This window comes from Diprion similis, chromosome 1 (genome assembly GCF_021155765.1).
Source record: "Diprion similis isolate iyDipSimi1 chromosome 1, iyDipSimi1.1, whole genome shotgun sequence".
Classification (NCBI taxonomy): Eukaryota; Metazoa; Arthropoda; class Insecta; order Hymenoptera; family Diprionidae; genus Diprion; species Diprion similis.
Genome location: NC_060105.1, coordinates 15,926,643 through 15,948,543, shown reverse-complemented (window position 1 = coordinate 15,948,543; position 21,901 = coordinate 15,926,643). Strand labels below are relative to the sequence as shown.

Below are 21,901 nucleotides of genomic sequence, written 5' to 3'. Positions count from 1 at the left end.
GAGCGAAGTCAAACAGCACGCCCGCCCTCTGCACTGGAAGTCCAGCCACTACTTCATCAAGAGGCGGAAGTTTTCTTCCATCAACTACCGTCGCATAATAGTCATTAAGATCATCCACATCAAAGCGAAGGACATCACGCGACTTGCAAGCTTTAACTGTTAATCCAAGCTTATTCATTTCACTCCAGAATTGTTTAGTATTCCCCGCACGACTGAACACTGACTGCAAGAAGCTAGCTTGACTTTTCCTCCACAGTGATTGAGCCTGACGACGTAAGGCAACATATTCTTCCCAAGCCAAGTGATGACTACTCCTCTTAAAACGGCGATAGCTCTTATCACGCTCCCTACGAACATCACGCAATTCCCGCGTAATCCACGGAGCTGGACGACGCTTGGGAACAAACTCACGTACTGGAACGCACTGATCAACAACATCTTTGAGCAAACTATTCAGCTTACTCAACCTCAAGTCAACAGCTTGCAAAGTATCATCCAGAATCTCGTCCAACTCGCGCAAATTTGCATTCACTATCGCAGATGCTAGAGCAAAATCAGCTTCCTTCCACGACAGGCACTTTACTAGCAGCCTATCAGCCTTCGGATGCTTATACTTGAGACTGAAGTAAATCAGATCATGGGAAGACAGAAAAGGCTGACCTGACTGCCCCCATGAATCAAGAGCCACTAAGTTGCTGACGGCACAAACATCAATCCAAGTATGAGCATCTCCAGTATGATTAGTCGGCTGGAGAGGAACAATACTCATACCAGTTCTGGTAAAAAAGTCACGTAGTCTAAGAGCTTTATCATTGTTCACTAATAAATCAGCATTAAAGTCACCAAGCACACACACAAACTTATAACCGATCATCCTGGGCTCAAAGTCATCTTCAAACATGCACATATAACCGGCTTTCGGCGGCCGATATACCATACCAACCAGAATCTTGTGCTGGGATCGACCCCATACTTCTGCAATAAGATATTCTGGCAATATAACATCTCCAGCTCCAACAGATGAGCTAAGAAGACGCGCACTAAGCTCTTTCAGAACATACAGAGCAACTCCACCACCACGCTTACTATGCCGGTCAACACGCAAGATCGTATATCCTGGCAAGTCCACTTGACAGTCTGGAATCGCATCACTAAGCCACGTTTCAACAACACCTATCACATGGTATGGGTTCACCCTGAAGAATTCTTGGAACTCGCAAAGATGCGCCATTAAAGATTGAGCGTTGAGTGAGCAGACGTTGAGAACAGTTAGATCAGGTTTGTTAACTAAGTAAGATAACGCAAAAATGTTTTTCAAACAACAGTAGTGCAGTGCAAACCCGGGAGGTCAGTTAAAAGAAAAAATGGTACAAAAACAAATTATCATAGCAGTATGTTTGAAAATCTTTTTAACCATCAAAATTGGGTTGTTCATGTGAAAAAAATAATTTTCAGACACAAATTTTGTAGCGTCAAATTTTGAGACCGTTTTAACAATGTTAAAAAATTTTGCGGATCGGTATCATAGCAATATGTCTGAAAATTGTTGGAAGTGATAAAATATGTTGTCCAGGTGTAGAAAAAATTCATATCAGACAAATTTAGTGTAGCACCTTCCCTATCACACGACTTTTCGATATTCCGAAATCGTATTGAATCATATTGAAGTCTACATACAAGCCAATGAATAAGACAAAAGCTGTAGGAAATTGAATTTCCTGCAACTTCAATTCGCGCATTTTTGTCGGAAATCGCTATTTTCCGAATTAAACCTGAAAAAATCGGTGAAGTAAAACTATTGTATTATCTGGTTGATTTTCGAGTGTAGGACATACATGAACATAAACAAACTTGTAGAAAATTGAATTTGCAACAATTTTGATCGTAACTTTTTTTTGCCTACAGTCAATATTTAAGGTCCTACGCGACTCCGAAACGTTCTTTTCGTTTTTGGGAGCGAAAATGCGCTCAGGCTATATGCTACGCGCAAAATGTCTGAAAAACTTTTTCGGCATAAAATGACAAAAATCTATGCACATTTCCAATATCAGACGTATTGCTATAATACCGAATGCCTTTTTTTTTTTAACAGCAGACATGACCTCCCACGCAGTTACTACACTTTTAACCGTTTCGACCCACCTAGTCGGGTTCGGAATCATATAATCTAACGATTTTATACAGTTTTGGCCGTATTGCTATGATATATGGTTTTGGTCGCTATCTCTCAACTCCTGGTCTAAAGGATAGCCTCAAATTGTTTTAGATTTTTCCAAATAGCCGTTATTTGAAAAAAAATTGTTTTGCTGAAATAAAAATGCCTTTCTTAAACCCTCAAAGAACTCCCAAAAATCTGTGATTATATGTAGAATATTTTAAGCAATTACCAACAGTGGTCAGATATTTTTGCCCTGTGTTTTATACGCTTTGAACGTCGGAAAAAAAAAAAATTAAAATCAAGTCTTCCTATTTCGGGAAGATTGCTTAAAATGAATATAATCATGGGTTTCTGGCACTTTATGCATGTTCTAAAAAGGTACCTTTTTAAAAAAATTTCCGAAGTTTCCCAACGTTGCAAACGTGTGAAACACAAAATAAAAATTTACCCACTATGGGTAATTGCTCAAAATGTTCTTCATATAATCACACGTTTGGTGGAATTATTTCATATTTAGACGAAACGCGTTTTTATTGAAGCAAAAACTTGTTTTGCAAATAACAGCTACTTGTAAAGAAATTTTTGAAAATTAAGGGTTCCGTGAGAGACAAATTATATAAAATATTCTTCAATCAGTTACTGGCATTTGAGGGACATAGAAGCATTTTTAGGGAGATTTCCTATGAGATTAGGGAAAATACAAATAATCTAGTCTAATGAGAGATACCTTACACTATTTGCTAAATTTACTATGGTTTTTCTTATTTTCATGCAATTGGAAATACCCCGAAAAATGCCGATATGTCCTTAGAATGCTATCAACTATGGGAATTTTTCATAACATTTTTATCCGTGTACTTTTCGACTCAATGTAATCACAGAAACAATTATGACACAAATCCGTGAGGGTCAGGGTTATATAGGCTCATACACTTGGGATGGAATGCTCCATATGAAAGAATTATAAAATAGATGTAACATACATTGCATCCTATACTATTTGTAAGCCACCTAATAACGACGAGTCTAAAAATAAGCACCGTGTGCGGTGGGCTTTATACAATGTATGTTACTTCATATATTTTAATGGCGGACAGATCTGCAGCAATAAACAAAATTAGGAGCGTTGCGAATTCCGTCGCAGTCGGTATTTGCATATACGTCTTCATTTGCATGCAAGATCCGAGTCGGTACTGTTGGTGAGGTTACCGATCCGAATTCAGGTCTCTTACCGACCGCGTTTTCTCTAATATTCTGTTGCGCTACTCTCCGGTAGGGAGTATCACCGTCGAATGGTTTGAAACTGAGGAAAGTTACGCAGAGGGCGCTTCGATCGATTCTACATTTTAGATCCAGGTCAGCGGTGCCTTAAGGAGGGCTGCCAAGAGACGAAGAAGGGACCGGAGAACCCCCTAACCCTAACAAGAAGAGAGGAGGTCGGGGTAACGTCGCGGGGGAGCGCACCGGCGCCGGCAACGGTAGCAGGGCCCTCCCGGGTCGCCACCTTGATGGGAGGCGGGACCCCATCGGGCTCGGGGACTAGGGGTTTGCACCCCGTGGCCCAGAGTGCGAGGGGCAACGCTAAGGGAGGAAAAGGTGGCTGCGCCGTGAGGCCCAGGAGTCGTCCCCCCAGGGACCACGAGCTCAGCAAAGCTGGTAGGGAGAGCGTGCAGGCAGGGTCCCAAAAGACACTGCAGGGCGCGCTCCCCGTATCAGCAGAGCGGCCGCAGGGGCACCAGCTTGCTGGGGACCCAGCGAACAGAGGGAAAGGGGGGACTCAATAAAAGATACTCCCTAATCCCCCCAAAACGGCGATGCTGATATCCCACGGACCGATGCCCGCGAGGAAAATCAGATTTTCGCAGATCAACTTGCAACACTGCAAAGCGGCCTCGGCTATCCATAGTCGTAGCCTGGCGGTGGAGCAAACAGACATATCAGTCATCCAAGAACCATGGGTTAACAAGGGACTTGTTTCAGGACTAGACAGGAAGATCGGCGCACTGGTGTGCGAGGGCGGCGGTCATCATCAACAGCAGACACCACCCAGGTAGCACAATCATATGGCCAGTACGTAACAAATACTTGAATCTTGTTCCTTCCTAAATCACAGCTACATCACATGTGCTCTACATTCACCGTACATGTACTCTATTATGTCCGCCACAAACCATTATGGCAGCTATGTAAGAGGCACAGAGCAGAGATACGTATCAATGATATCACAGATATAGATGAGATTCATATTTTTCCAAGTCCGTTATGTATCATTTATGTTCTAATTTGTTGCATCCAACTCAGTCACATTTTATAGTGACAGATCAGATTTATAACTGCTACGTAATATATCCAAATCAGAGTCATGAAGATAACGTACTTAATACATATCTGATACTCTGCGTACCATCCCGCGATTCATTTTATGCACACTTGCACATGTACACGATACTTAAAAAAAGTACACAAATACCAGAGGATATATATATAGATAGGATTGTTTATTACCACCCAGAACATTGGCATAGAACGTTTTATACAAGTAACCAGCTATATAAATGACAAAGCATAACAAAGATTATAGAATATAGAAGTACAAAATATAGTGTCATACAAGTAACAATGGGGAAACGGGTATACATTATCGTTACATATACTTTGCATAATATAATACAGGTAATAGAATATCAAAATTTAACGTGTTATAGCGAGAAATAAATCTACACTACTTAAAGGTTCTTGGAGTTCATAAAAATCAAAATTCAACCCGTAGTATCACATAAGTAACAAGGTTTAAGTACTTTAGTGGATAGCTATCACAGTACATAATAACCGCTAAGGACTACACAGCCTACAGGAAAAAATAAGTAACAAAATTGTTATAAGAACGTAACTGCAAATTTAATCAGTTTGATCTGTAAGGCATAAATTATAAGTAGATCCGCCAAAAGGGTGTAAACCACAGTTTTGTATTTAGTAGTGCTAGGATGAAAAAACCAACGAAAACACAAAAGACAAGAATGACTTTACATCTCTGTGGCTGAAGTTTGTCTGAATTTTCAGAAATCAGAAGAACGATCAGTTTGGAGTGTGACGAAACTTTTTATAATAAAAATTACTAAAAAGAGAAAAAGTTACGGAATTATTGCAGATTTACGAGAAAAAAAGTGGCTTACACTCACAACCATATACACAACCAGTATCTGCCTTTTATGTTATATATGTAACATATACTAGGTGGCCCAGTATAGGAAAGCCACGGGGCAATGACGGATTCCTTGCGAAAAAATAAGACTAAAATTACTTTTGACAATTTTCTTTTCAAAGCAGCTGTTTTCAAGTTACAGTCGATTGAAGTTCACCAATCAGGGCGCAAATAGGGAGCCGAGCGCCAGGTCCCTGTTTGCGCCGTGATTGGTGAACTTCAATCGTTCTTAACTCGAAAACTGTTGGTTTAAAAAAAAATTCTCAAGAGTAATTTTAGTCTTATTTTTTCGCAAGGAATCCGTCAGTGCCCGGTGGCTTTCCTATACTGGACCACCCTGTATACGGAACTAAACTAAAAATCACTCAGGTACATCGATAATCTATATGTGAAATCAAGGCAACACTGATGTTCCTGTAATGTAACTTATCGATAGATGATATGGTATTATATTTCGTGATAAAACAAGAATTGGAATCTTTTCCAAAATATGTAAATTCAAAACTAACCTACAGGCTATTATATAATGGCTTCGCAAGGTAAATGCCGTTATATCATTTTCCGTGTAATATATTGGTTCAAAATTTTTCAATCAAACTCAAACACGTCACCGGAAAGTGGGACATATACTGTCAGATATTTTAGAGTTTTACTACAAAACCACAAACTACACAGAAAATATGATAAAATTGTAGTTTCAATGTGGAACTACTGCGCCGTAAAGTTTCGAGGTATGAAATTAGCTTAACTATTTGAGATGAAGTAATATGAAACCTGTCAAATGAACTTAAAAACCTATATGAATTGCAATATGCATGTGAATATCATGAATTAACTTGAGCCAGTACAGATGTAAGTTATAAAACTAGAGTAAGTTGAAATTAAATATAAGATTGACTCCAATTGGTTGAACTGTGGTTAATTTGCAGTATGAGCTTGTGCGATAGTTTGTGCATCCTTTACGGTTGTGCTTTGGCTTTCGTCTTCTCTTCTCTAGTGAATCTTTGTTTTCCTTGCCGGAACCACTCACTGCAAGTTTCTTCGAAATTCTTTGTCCGTCATATTATTATTTACCATTACTGCGTCTAGAAAATAAAAATGGACCCAATTTTTATAAAAGAAAATGTAAATTCCGAGTCTGAATCAGATGAATTACATTGGATGAATCCACTTTGCAGTGAAATTTTTCTACGCTGGAATTGCAAAATGAAGAAGACTTCAGTGGTATCACAAAGATTAATTCGAATCGCAATAACTATTGCTAGTATATATCGTATTTACATATATAATTAAAAGTCACCAGATTTTTTTTTCGCCTCTTGCTGCTATTCCAATATACGTATAATTTAGCTGACTAAATTCTTTACCGATTTTTTTTGCGCAAAAATAACTTCACATATCAAACTGAAATGAAATAACGTAAAACAATCTCTGAGCCTGTTGAATGTGAATAAAAATTTGTTTATAGAGAGAGAGAAATCCGAACACTACCGCAAAGTACAATTTGCTGCTATTGACATACAAATAATGTAATATCGTTTCGTCTAAGTGATTATTTTCGACACTCACTAGTTATCCAGTACTGTTTCATGTACAGCAAAATTAGAGCAAGCTAATTAAGATTACTTCAGTTCAATAATTCAAGTTCTAATAATCTAAGAATGCTATCCGTAAAATTCTATTGCATGTTTGTACATGAGTGGCCAAAAAAATTACCTGAAGTTCTATTTTGACATTCTAATCGTATGAATCGTTTATTACTTGATTGTTGATATAATACCTTTGATGATCTTTATTAAAGCCAAATTATGGATTGAAAAATTATCACGTAGTCCCAACCAGGAGCAATTCTGGGCCACTGCATTTGAGAAAACTCTTCGAAGAATACGCAATGTAGTATTTTTTGCTCCGCTGCCTCCAATTTGTTGGAAATATGATCCATGCGGATATTCACAATGGTCAACAAAATTCAAAAATAAATTACTTCGTACATACTTCATACTTATATAATTTTGGAATTTTATTTTTCGCATCTATTCTGAGAAAAAAATATCTAAACCGAAGTAAGAAATTATAATTCATTTTCGAAAATTGTTTTATGCTTCACTTTATGAGTTAATATTATTCTGTGTTTGTTGGGTAATGGGCTGTGAGTTCTCAAATTCAGTGGGGTTTATAATTGTTACCACATTGATAACGTTCGTACAAATTAGGTACATAATAGAAACGAATAGTTTCGTAGGATTTTTTCTGTGAAATCTTGATCTTTCTAATGTAAGACTTTGTTAATGCAGTGTTATGAAACATATGTTACAGAGGCAATATTTTCGTGAAAGAGCACAGAAAAGTTTTTGTAAGATTCAAGGCCTATGTACTTAATGACTTCTCGGTGTATTCCAAGTGAAGAAAAAGATACCCAAAAAGTACCAAACAGGTACAATCTCACTATATGAACGCAAAACGCCTCAAACACCTGAGAATTTTGTTGAATTGAATGACAAACTAATAATGACTACAGGGATTTTTTAAGGTGTCGTAAGCCAAGATATATCATGGCATGATATTGTGTAGTTGAAATTACCTGTTGCAATTGGAGCTTTAGCAATTATTTGATGCGATATCACTTTTGGGAGCTTGCGTGTGGTTTCAAGTAAGTCTGACAATAAAGAGTAGTTGAACATGAGAATTTGCAAGTGTGAGAAACTTATGTAGCATGATATTGTCCAGTTGAAATTACCTGTTTTAATTGGAGCTTTGGTACGTATTTGCTGCGATAATACTGTTGGGAGTTTGCGTGTGGTTTCAAGTAAATCTGACAATAAAGAGTAGTTGTACATGAGAGTTTGCAAGTGTGAGAAACTTATGTGGCATGATATTGTATAGTTGAAATACCTGTTTCAATTGGAGCTTTAGTAAATGCTTGCTGCGATAATACTTTTGGGAGCTCGTGTGTGGTTTCAAGTAAATCTAACAATAAAGAGTATATAAACATAAGAATGCGCAAGTCTAAAAAACATACGTAGTGCATCACTTGATCACAATTGAACTTGATACGTAAAATATTGCTTCTACAAAATTCATAAATTACCATTTTGTGTTAATGTTCTGTGAGGCTTATCGGTCGATGATGACATTGTAAATGCACAAAACGTCTGTACTGGGCTGCAACTCAGTGTTCGAATTGAAACGGAAACTAGAATAAAAGCCATGAGTCAACTAAATTGCTACACGTATCCCGAATGTATTTAAATTAATCATCAACTTGTATTGCTTATAGTAAAGCTGCAGTGATATTACATATAATGATGCAAAAATTAGAATAATTGAAATTATACCGGCGCGTGTATGTATGTGTGCGTACTGTTACCAGAAACTTGTACAATTTTGATTTCAATGAAGTGCTTTTTCGAGAGTTTGTTCAATTTCTAAATGCAATGGTGTACTCGGTCTTAGCTCATTTGAAAAAGCCATTTTTGGAATACCAGGAGACAAATCTATTTTAGGTATCGTGCTGTCTTAAGCAATATAAAATTTGGTGCAATAGTCTCTTACAGACTGTCAATATTGTATAGAAAAAGTCGTTTCCGTTAAAATTGTACAAGTTTGTGTCATCAGTATCAACGTGTATCAGTATCATCATTTTTTACGTGTTTGTCACGTCATTAATAATAAACCACAGTAATTTTCAATAATTGCTGTACATAAAAATGTGTACCTGATTTCTTTGGTGGGGGAACTTGACAGTCAAAATCTATGTTAGTTTGTGTTGATGGATAATCTGAAATGAATCAATAAAAAAAAATGTAGAATGGGACAAATTGCACTAGTCCTTCTCACGTGTTCATTGTATGTACGGACATGACTATTTGCCTGCATGACTTAGGATTTACATACCTTTTGGTTTATCGGTCTCTTCATAAATAATAGAAATATTTTCAACATCAAACTGCATGTCGAAATTATGTGGTAGATTGGAAATTTTTTTAAGAATATTTCTGCATGATAATATTTCTCCTTCACTGTCAGAATTTTCAATAATTTTTTGATGTGGCGTATATTTCTTTTTTCTTTGAATCCGTTTTCTATCTGGTATATTTTTTTCATCACTTGATGAAATACTCTCAGCTTTTTTTCTGGCTTTTTCCAAACTATCTGTAAATAAACCAAAAATATATCCATGAATTTAGAACAAAACGAAAATTGAAAATATATTGGTCATAGTGCTGGATAGTCTGTCTTGACATTTTTGAAACGAATAGAAATTTTACCAAAGTAGTTTTCGAATGTGACGTCATGCAATTTCCACTTAGGATCTTCAGCATCGGGCAATACTTTTTTAACCATGAAAGCACTAATATTTTTTGTCTTAGGCCACCAACATTTTGTTTTGTTGGGAGTTAACGAACAACTTGGTACCTCAGATGTCACTTGTCCATCTTCAGAATCATCATTTGAAAAACATACAACAACGTAGGGTAATGGCATGTTTCTTAAATGTAAAAAAAGAACAGTTGATGAATTATTATATAACATGTTTATCTAATCATAAATAACAGCGCTAAAGCGATCACCAGTGTCCCAAAAGAAGACAGCTGTCCACACGGTTAGGGGACAGTCACAATTAGTCACGCAAATCATGTGAAAGTCTTACGTATATCAAGAAGAGTAGGGAGGATCGATGTCTCGAATCAAGTTGTCCTTGCACGTGGTGATGGATGAAGCGCCCTGATTTAATGTGGTTTTCTATTTTCAAGCCAATGGGCCTTGGTTGCTCAGATATTGGGATTTGAAATTTTGCAGTTTTCTATTTTTTTCTGTTTTTTTTAATCTCTGATCACATTTGGCATATATTCAGGTCAATAAGAGAAGTGAAAAATTGGTATTATAAATTTTATTTTCATACATTAAACAGTACGTATACGTTCTCATACAATATGTATAAGGTTAGTGATAACTATTCTGATTGCTCTTCAGTGAAATCGGTACGTACACAAATTGGTGGGTGAAAATTGTGATAGAAACAAACAAAGAACAAAGGCTTTCGACACCACGAACGTAAGATGAATGAAATAGAACCGCAATCCCATTTAACGTGGCGAATCATATTAGGCAAACAAACTTCGTCAACATTTTGAAAAACTGTTCTATTTGGTATTAATTTGAATACAAACCACGCATACTCTATAATATCCAAAACCGCAGGTGTGCATAATTCATGATAGATTAAAGAATGTATTTGAGTACATCGTCTGTTATTTATCTGGTGTTCTTGTTGTAAAAAGCAAGTACTATTTTGCAGTCGTTTGATGAAATTTTAAATAGAAATAAACATCACAACAGTGTACATCCTGCTCGAATAATTTTTTATTAGCAGGTCGAATTGTTGTCTTCATCAACCACTTTCAAATCAAAATTTTGAATAAATATCACAATTAGAAATTTGTAAACGAGGACAACGATCCGACTTGTCAATTAAAACTTATTCCAGCAGGATGTTCATCGTTTCGCCAACCATGCGGTCTTTATTTTTTACAGGCAAGTTACATATACAATGATATGATGATATGATTTTCACCCACCAGTTTGTCGTCATAACGATTTCACCGAAGAGGAATCAGAAAATTACCAGTTACCTTATAAATATTGTATAAGAACTTAGATGTACTGTATATTATATGAAAATAAAATTTCTAATACCAATTTTCTAATTTTCTTATTTACCTGTGGGGCAGTCTAAGCGAAACTAGCAGGTGATCTCCCTCACCCCCTACAATTCTTGCCCCTAATTTTTTTTTGGCTCTATGTTACCCCAAATGAACCCTGAATTTTTTTCAGACCCCCCACCCCCTCTTATCGTCCTGCCATGTGTTTTTTTGTGTTGATGCGAGAGGAAAAATGCCAAACGACCTTTTTTAAAATAATGATTTTTCAAATTCCGCACCTACAAACAGTAACTTTCTTCATAATTAGAACAAAGGCTGTTCTTTTTTTTCGAAAAATAAAAAATTTGGAAAATCTCAAATTTTAACCTCCACATCTTATAGTGAAAAAAAAAGAAACTCACCTTGATTTACTCAAACAAAAGTTAGCAGCTTATAGGCTTAAAAATCAAAAACCACGTTAAATCGGGGGGTCTTTACTTTTCACCAGATCCAAGGACAACTCTATTCGCAACATCAAGCCTCCCTACTCTTCTTGAGAGTAAAACATCATGCAGAAGAGGTTATAATGAGTTCGAAAACAAAGGATGCCGGTGTCTGTTACCGGCAAAAGGCCATTACTTGTGAATATTCAGGTTAGATTTAGCATAACCCTACTTCGATTACATGCCCGTTTACGTGACTTGAATAGGATCACGGAACCGTGTAAATAGACGCGTCAATGGAAAAAAGGTATTCGATTTATATAGAAAAGTCTTCAAATAAAATTACCTACAGATTGTTTAGATTAAACCGTCAAAACCAATTCTCATCAGTAGAGTTGATTGTTGAAGTCCAAATATATCGTTTTAATGACGTAATGACAGCGTATAACCGTAACTGCACTGGTCGTAATAACACTAATCAAGGTCAATTGATCTATATATTTCAAGTAATTAAATCATTAAATACAAAACTTCAACACCTGGACACGTGAGAACTGCGACCGAAATGCGTAATAAAACAATATGGCCACTAGCCGGCCTAGCAATCGGTAGAAAGTGTATCAAAACACGCGGGACTAAGCGGGAAATTTGAAATAGATAAATCTTGAATTCAAGAATGACACATTTTCATTATCGGTTAACTCAAATTTTAGACATTTCAATTTAATGGTAGAAATGCAAACTTTCACAAGTTGATGCTGCCTGTCAACAAGTTGTATTCCAATTTTTGAAGATTCACACGGTATTTCGAAGAATGGTTTCAGGTTTAAAAATTTCTGACCTATTAGATATATTTTTTTATTTTCGAGATAAATTCTCGTTACTTTGATAATTGCACCATCTTTTAAGCAACAGCAATTGTCAGACATTTTCGTACTTACAAAAAAATCACGATATTGAATAGATTGGATGTATTTTTGCCCTCATTTATCTCTTCCGGGATTGCATATTTTATGATTGGATATTCAAATTTTTCATATTGGACGTCGATTATACATTCTTCTTGATTACGTTTTATGAGTTGTTGTAAAGGCTTGCTGGATGTTCTTAATGACTTTCTAATTTTTTGCATATAATTTTCAAATTTAAACGCACTGAATTTATCTAGAGGCCCTTTTAACTTTACATCATCACAAAGGTATATGAAATTATGCACATTGTATGAAATATGCTGGTGACCATAGAATGACGGAAAAGATTCAACAAAATACTGTAGCAGTTCTCTGGCATAATCATTCAATTTTATGTGATATTCAGGACTTGCTAAAATTCGAATCGCAACGCTCAAGCATAGGAAATGATTGTATTTATCACGAGGCAAATTATCACGAAATACTATTGGTCCAGTATATAATAACAATTGTCGTAGTTCAGTAGCCTTGAAGCGATCTACTTCCTCCAAAGGTCTTGCCTTTCTCGCGAATTCTTTGCTTATGGATTTATTTAATAATAGTAATAGATCTGATGCTCGTTTACGCTGAAAATTTGTCATTCTAACATCTTTGCTTCCTTTGATCCAAAACTGTAACAGTTTTTTCATTACACCTAAACAGACCAAGTGCATATAATCTATTGGAAAATCTAATATCATGTTGATACATAAGTTTTCAAGGATGGATGTTTTTTTGTGATGCTCTTCATTGGTTTTCAATCTGAATGATTCATTAGTTCGTAATCTTGCTGTTGTCTCAGGGTATGTCACTCGATTATCAATGAATTCTCCTTCCTGCACCCATTTCCCACAGCCAAAATAAGCGTTATGTCCTTTGGTTCCGGTAATGAAACATTTCGCAGGTGTATCGGAAACAAATGCATTAATTTTAATGGGAACTGTTCTATTACCTATACTCAAACGTACATCAATGATCTTACTACACTCTTCGGTGAAATACTTCATAAATTCATTACTACCATGATATAGACCAACGATGAAGGGTTCGGTATAAAAATCTGCTTCGACAGATGCTAGAATAGGCCAAAATTGGCTGCCTGAACTTTTTGTCAAGGGAAGTCCATCTACATTGATGTTAATTTGCAGTTCTTTCGGACAATTTTCAGTTGAATAATACTTGGCGACACTTCTTACTGAACCTTGCACTAGACCAAAATGATAATAATGCCCCGGACTCATATCAATAATTTCCAGCTTTCGAGGTGCTTGAAGTAAAGTTCTCGCATCTAGAGGTACGTTGTGTCCGTGAATAGGTTTACTTAAGGCAATATTATCGGAATCTATTGAATTAAGCTGTAAGTCTGTAGTAATGTTACTACTGTTGAATTCAGCTGCATCAGATTTTGTATCTGTACTAGTACAAACTGTTGCTGGGATATGACGAGAAACCGATGAAATGACATTGGTATTACAGAGTTTTCGATACTCTTCATTAATTTGACGTCTTTGTTGCCTTCTCGATACATATCGAGGATCTTTCAATACCTTAGACATCTCAATGAGTATATATACTATATACACATATATAATCTGTAAATGAGAGATAAGGGTTCTTTATCACATTTGGCGTTACAATCAGTTGATTTATTAAGGTTATACTTGTGAACTAAGGACTCTGGTTCATGCAGTTTACGGGCTGTCCAGTGAATGGGCAATATAAAATTCTCTGAAAATTCCGGATTTTTCAGTGGTTTGTAAGAGTTTTTTCTGAACAAAAACACCACTTCTACTACTTAAATAACGGCATGGATTTTGCAATGTACATAAATAAATCAAATTCACATGGCGCACAAATATAGCACTACATTTAATATTGTGATCAGTAAAGAAGAGTAGATTTGTCGCAGCGGCCAAAACACTACCAAATTTAGATGTTTGTATCATATGGTGACTGAGCCGAAGTGAAAAATCATATTAGAAAGAAAAAAAAAATGCAATTCCAGAAATAGCGAGTTTCTGAAAATTTCCTATCAATTTCCTGTTGAAAGATATTCTTCAAACATTGTTAGACACCTGAGTTTGGATTTCTTATCCTTTTTATTTACGTACCAAGGATATAAGAGGCAGTTAGTGGATCAGACATAGTCCATAGTTCACAAATACACCTTACATTTACAGGACTGTGGCGACAGAAATTGTTATCTATTAGGTATTTGTACAAAATATTCGGATCAACGAAGCACAAATATTTCATTGAATATAAATCTGATCTCAATAAACCAAAGTTCGCACGGTCGTGACTCAATAAGTCATGCCAAAGCCACGCAGCACAAGTTTGAGTGAATTTGGGTAAAATGAACACTTACCTGATACTGGCTCAAGTCTTGTACCTACAACACTACTTCACTTGTATATTGTTACTTGTATGACACTGGGTGGAATAATAGATAGTTACTTAATTATATTTTGATACGACATCAGATGGCCGCGGATTACAAGGCCTATAGGCAGACACGAGGAGCCCATGCGAGGAGTACATCCTCGACATGACGCTGTCGCCCATGACGCCGGTTGGCTGAGAATGAGTTAATGAAGACAATATGGCTGTCGGAAGCGGAAGTCTCACTTATTGTCTACGGCTATATACAACAAAGGCTTTACTATTATGAATTATACTAGGCCTGTGTTCCGTTTGATAGGTGAAACACTGTATGAAAATATGCGACCAAATATTAAATCGAAAATTTCCTTAGGATGAAAATACTCGCATGTATATTACGATTACATATATTAATACAGTCACTGTTTTGCATTATTCAGCCTTACGTTGGCTTCCGATTCGTTCCGAAATCCGCTTGAAGCACAATTTCAAATGTTATAGGTATATGTATCGTATTAGTACATTACGAAATGTGTATGGAAAAGGCCTTTTGACGAGACATATAGGGTGCTCCTCATTTGGGTCATCTTGACATTTCTTTGCGCACACTCCTGAAAAGTATATCACGTTGTATAGAAAAAAAAAAAGGCCAAATTCAAAGAAATTTACGATAACTCTTACACGCCCCGGCAAGCATGCAGTCTAAATTTATACGGAAGAATTCATGAATATGAAAGTTTTTCCAGAAACCTGTTTATTACTCTGAAACTGTATCAATTATTGAAAAATCTCATACGGACATTCCGTAGGGAATTCGATGCTTTTCAAAAAAGTTCTTTTGTAAACTTTTCGTAAATTTAATATTCATCACGTTATAGGCGAAAAACTTATCTTCGCTGATAACGTGATGAATATTCACGAAAATTTTACAAAAGATCTTGTTTTGAGAGCATCAAATTTCCTACACAACAGCCACGTTAAATTTTTTAATGACATAAATATGAATGTAGGTATAGTTGCAAACTAATAAACAGTTTTCTGGAAAAAATTCCAAATTCATGAATTTTTCCATATAAAAATTAGACTGCATGCTTGCCGGCGCGTGTTATAGAGTTACCGGAAATTTTTTTTGAATTCAGCCTAATTTCTTTTTATATACCTAACGTGATTACTTTTTAGGGGTGTTTGCGTAGAAATTTCAAAAAGGACCCAAATAAGGACCAGTGTGTGTGTGTGTGTGTGTGTGTGTGTGTGTGTATGAATTAATATATTATATCGTTGAGGATTTTTCTCACATAAATATATATTTATGTAATAAGGATATCTATTCTTTGGAACACGCACAGAAATATCCGCCGGAACGTATAAAGTGCGTTAGCAATGGTCTATAATCGTTACATAAAAATAATTATGTAACTAGGATGCAAATACTTTGAAACGCACTGGAATGGATCCGTTTATACATATCTGTAATATTAACGGCGATATATTTTATTTGTGTACACCTCATTACGTAACAGATATACCAATTCTTTGGATCACACAAAGACGAATGCTTGGAGACGTAAATATTACGTAATCTTTGTTCTGTGAATTTAACATCAAATTTTCACGTAGCGGTTTCGTAACAGCGACGTGAACTTACCCTGTAGGGCACATACGACATATCAGTTATGTACCTAACCAGATATATTATTGACATTTTCATTGTGATCAGGCAGGTACATAAATAAAGCAAGTGTGTTGCCTGGGCAGGCTCTAAGGCTCAGCCACTTTTGCAGCAGGGACTTAGCAGCAGCCTTGATCAAGTTTAGAAGGGAGCAGGGCGGAACAATCGACATAGTCGTCTGCTCTGCCTACCTCCCCCTTAACTCCATGGAACCTCCTCCCACGGAAGAATTAAAAAAGGTGGTCAGGTACTGCACCGACAAAGGGCTACACCTCATAGTGGGCTGCGACGCGAATTCGCACCACACGGTCTGGGGCAGTTCCGACACCAACAGGAGGGGCACAGCGCTGCTGGAGTACCTCTCGTCAGTCGAGCTCGAGATCCTAAACAGGGGATCGAGACCAACCTTCATCACCTCCAACAGACAAGAAGTGATAGACCTCACGCTCTGCAGCCCCCGGCTCCTGAACCTCATCAGTGACACAAATGTTAGTTTACGAATCTTGTATGATACCAGAACAATCTCTAGAAACTATACAAGAACTGCGCATGCGCGAGTTTCAATCGGCCGTCTGTGCAGTCTGGCCACCACGAGTCCCTGCTGTTAAACTCTGTGTCTCTCGGCGATGTGGTTCACATGCATTTTTAAGGTTAGAATCTCAAGTAATTGAGGTAGTCACTCGGAACGGCTTGGGAAGCATTTGTTATTGAAAGATGATGCTTGAAAGAACGGTCGTAATTTAATGCTGACGCTCTTTTAAAATTCGTCCTATTCGATTAGAAGCAGGAAATCTGTTCAACTATTGGCTGCTAGGAAAAAACGAAGTAGGTACGTAGGGCCAATTTATTCAATCATTTTCATTACTTTATACATTGAGAATAACAATGAAATTTTTTTCTTTCAACAGAAAATACAGCCAAAATAAAAGCATCTCTGCCGTTCGCTGATATCTCCTCCTCCCATTCAATTCATGACACGTGCAGAGATCATCGCCACTTTTGTTGGTTGGCGAAGGAAGTTGTAGGTCTTACGGTTTCTTTCAATTTCAAATCTCAACTAAAAAAATCTAATCCGAAGAGTAAAACTCAGAAACGTTCTGTGGCACAAGTTAAAAATCACCATTATCAAAATGTACCTCAGTGTCACAATTAGCTTTAAGGATAACCATGTTTTAAAGTAATGTTCAGAACATTCATATGAAGATATTGACTTATCGGATTCAAGATTGTACCCCTTGTTCCTTTGAAACAGATGAATGTCTAATTTTCAACGAAGTTCATGACAATATTTACTTAAACCTAAATCCAATACAATATCTTGTTCATAGTGCTCCGAACATCATCCAGTAACATGAATATCCAGAAGGAATCCCTGTGTCGCAGAAACCGTTATAAAATTCCTTGATTTTAACTTGTGCCACTAGATAACTCTTGCGTTGCAAATTTCATTTCCGATCTCAGGATGAGATTTTTTGTTTCGAACAGTGGTAATATGGGATGCAGAATTAATTGTAATAAATGGAGATTCACAAACTTTTGGTCTCAGTGAAGGACCATGGTAAAGGTATAAAATTGAATCTGGTTTCAAGCTATCAATAAGTTACCGGATAACTCCTTGACAGAGATTCATCATAAAAAAGTTAGCCAGCAAGCAAATCCTATTGTAGACCAATTGATCAATTGTAAAGTGTACTAATAAGTGAATGCATTCCTTGAACCTTGCAGGGGTTGAATGAGACACAAGCACGGATGATAGCTGCCACTAGATAGTCAGAAGATACTGTCAATTAATATTGACTTTAAAGACATTTTCAACTGAAGTTATCCAAGATTTTTAGATTGAGATTGGTTCAGTTTACCTATCAAAATTCATGCCTGGAATCTGAATTAACACTTGAAACACTATTTATCTGAATTGAATGCCAAGAGAGTGAGAAATAAAGTATCAAAACTGCAGAAAATAAAATTTGAATAATAATGCGGGCCAATAATACTGCTAGGATTACGATGGCGCACGGAATGATTGCTCTGTAAAATTAGTTGGCAGCAATTGTTGAATAACAAACTTATTACTATTGTCTCGATCAATCTAGAATGATCGGATATTCAGACACCATGATCTGTAGCGTGACGTGCTCTCCAATTTTGACTCCAATCGACTGATGATCAGAAGGTGGCGATGACCTGAGGAAATTCCCTCGGGTACATGTTGTCTGATGGAACAACGGAACAACCAGGTTTGATGGTTGTAAGGTTGGCAACAATCGAGGAACTAGGGTCGTTGCCACCAAAACATTTTAACCATTAGGTAAGGTATGATTTTCCTCCGATTAACCAAACTTGAAACTTCGAGTCTGTCAGAACAAACGAATTTTATCATTAATACATGTGAAAATATTGTAATATGCAAAGATCACAGAATCAGAAATTTACTTACACGCTTCGATGCCTGACAACTTTAGTCTCGCTTCGATGATGGCTTGTTTCCTACCTGAAGATATTAAAAGGTATTATTATCAGACAAGAGCTTCTAACTTTTTTGGATACCACTAGATTTCAATAAATTGAGACAAAGGAACGAATTGCTACTTTTTGCACTCCTAAGCTTTGTGTTTTAAGATACACTATTTCTTTTATTCCTTGCTACTGATTTTATTTCGATATTTCATGTTCATCGGCACTAAATACTGGTTTCCGGAGCACTGCACTGTAACAAATTTACTCTGGAGCTACCTTCTACTGGGTTTCAACAATCCATTTATTTTTAATTTTATGTAAATAAAGAATCTGTTTAAAATAAACAATATTTTTACTTAACTGCCTCAGTTTGTCTAGACTCCCATTCGTTAATGACGTTTCACATTTAATTTCAGATTTCTTCTTTCAATAAATAACTGATCCAATTTCTGTAGCTTTTGATGTTTGTTTCCCCATTGACGCCTTTATTGTGTCGATTAAATATCTTCTAATATCAACTACGGTATTGCTAAATGACATTTCTCTTAGAAAATTTACGACAAATAGGAATAAATATTGTGACGCCCAAAAGTCATCATGTATTATAATACACGGAAGCAATTCACTTCCCTCGAGTCAATCATTCCTTGAATTAACTTTAGCCGTCGCAAAGCACGAATATAACATATAAAAGACTAAAACTAGCCATATAATATTCGAAGCGAGTAAAACCAAAGAGAGTATGATAATATGTATATATTAAGAAATATACCTTGTAACATTGCGCTTTTGACGCATGTTATAGACCGCTACCTCCACCCCAAAATCTATTATCAAACGGTAACTGACAGAATATCTTCCTCATCCGGTTTGTTTTAAATATCTCTCCCTATGTGCCGACTACCTCCAATCCCTTCCCATGAGCGAGCAACCCGAGAGCACGTCAAGAAGGAGAACACCGGCAGCACCTAACCTCCCGAACGCTTCTAACAACCTGGGCATGTGATCAATCTCCCTGGCTTCACCGCGGGCAGGTTCCTCAACGCCTCAGCCAAGTACCTGGGTCTCTACTACCGAACTCCCGAGATATCTTTATGGCTTCCGTCCACCTACGGGACTGTGTCCATCAACTGAAGGGAAAAAGCATCTCCGAACGAACGCCACCGAGCCGTACGACGTCAAGCCGATTCCGCTAATTCCGATACAGCTAATATTATCTGGCGTCAAATCGGTGAACCGCAAATTCTTACGGTCCAGCATCGAAGTTCCATCTGTATCGAAAAGACGCAAACTCCTCCTCGGCGGGCCAACAACGGCCCCAACTACCGACGGTGAACGATACCACCTTCGCTTGACCCCGCTCAACCTGACGGTTAGCCGCCTATCGAACGACGAGAGAGAGCCGGAGAAACAATTGAACGCCGCGAGCCCTGCCGGGACACCTACCGGCCGCTTTCTCTAGAGACGACGCACCAATGCCATCTCCCGACTGTCTTCTGTTCCTGTTTTGACAACGCTGATGAAGCTAGGAGAAGACCGCCATGATAGCGTCACTTCTCGTTCGACTATCGTAACGAGTTGACGTACCTTTTCGTTTTCTATACCTCATCGTTAACTTCTCGTCCTGCTATCATAGAGACCTGACGTGCCTTAGTTACCTTGCAGTGAAAATACCTCTAAAATACCTTTGTGTTTCGTTTTGTTCTGTGTTCCGTTTGTCTTTCCTGTTGTACGGATTACTAATACCTACCTTTTGTGAGTAAGCTTCCGTTCCCGCACGACTCCCCGAGTTATTACCTTGACTCTCTCTCTCTTGAATACATCTCTTTCCGATTTAGACGCAACCGATCGATGCCGCCATTACCGGTACTTCCATCCGTTGCTTTCTTCTCGGGTTTTCGTGTGCTTATTATTACCTTTTGATTAACTATCTTTCAATTTATTTACCTGGTGTGTGCTAATATTTTGTTAATATTCTCATCCCCATCTCATTTCTATTGCACTATCACGTGTATCACCCCCTGTGTGAGTGTGTGTGTGCATGTGAGTGCGATTCTTTATTAGTATTAGTAGCGTCTCTTGATTATTCCGCCCATATCTAGTCTATATACTCCATGTCACAATATAGTTTGTTACCGAAATCGCGTCTAGTCGACCGAAATTATCAATATAAAATAACAGGGCCCGAAAATAACGTCAGTATACGATAAATATTCGCGACAACTATCAAGTGTTGTCTCTTTTGTATAATATCTTTGAGACTGTTTCTGTTACTCATATCGTTCTAACTATTGTGATCTTATAATATTATATCGAATAAGCCCTAGAGTATTTAATATTCAATTTCCGCGTTTGTAATTATCGATAAATAATTTTTTGAAATATTATATGTCAATTTAAGCGTTCTATATCAGCCATTTTGCGCCGCTTAGCTTGGCGTCCCCGTCCATTAATTGTATCTTTGATATTCATTCTTTTGTTAAAATATTGTTATTCTCGTTTCTTCCCCACGCGTTTCCCGTCGCCTTCCGCGATGCGTCACGGGGACTTACTTGTAATCTGTTTTACCGACGAGGTTGCATGTTCAAGGTTGCGTAGTTGAGACCTTCCTTATCTACCTTAAATAAATCCCTCTTTTACTGACTAACCTACGGTGCTTTTTTTACGTGTTTTGTTTCACTCTTTGCCCGAACGTTCCCCTCTGCCAAAAACTGACAGCTGAGCATCCCGAGGTCAAGGTCCGCAGCTGAGAGTAGCTGTTTACCTACTTTGTTTTTAATTGATCTGCTTTAACGTATCACTACTTATATCGTGGTCATGGCGACCTGGCGCCCAACAGCTTTTTCCTTCTGATCTTAATTAAATTTTATAATTATTCCTTGTGCACGTTGCGAGCGTTTGCTAGCGACCTAGCTTGTCCTTAGATTCCCCGTAAGGTGAGTGTGGCCGTTACAACCTATATGAGGCACGCTAAATCGGCACAGCAAGCAAAAACCCA

At 37.3% G+C, this 21,901-nt stretch overlaps 1 protein-coding gene and 1 pseudogene across 1 annotated transcript; both read right to left on the bottom strand.

The window, feature by feature from the left end:
• Positions 1-5,969: 5,969 nt before the first annotated feature.
• On the bottom strand, positions 5,970-11,836 carry LOC124409489 (annotated as a pseudogene).
• Positions 11,837-12,345: 509 nt separating this feature from the next.
• On the bottom strand, positions 12,346-14,911 carry LOC124406298. The gene is made up of 2 exons (XM_046881671.1): positions 14,764-14,911; positions 12,346-13,987 (listed from the first exon to the last, which is right to left on the bottom strand). The coding sequence occupies exon 2, from the start codon at positions 13,949-13,951 to the stop codon at positions 12,383-12,385; it is 1,569 nt and encodes a 522-aa protein (XP_046737627.1). The 5' UTR covers positions 13,952-13,987; positions 14,764-14,911; the 3' UTR covers positions 12,346-12,382.
• Between the last annotated feature and the right edge of the window lie 6,990 nt (positions 14,912-21,901).

Excerpts from the sequence above, each read along its gene's own strand:
- LOC124406298 (XM_046881671.1), bottom strand. The coding sequence starts at position 13,951 with ATGTCTAAGGTATTGAAAGATCCTCGATATGTATCGAGAAGGCAACAA.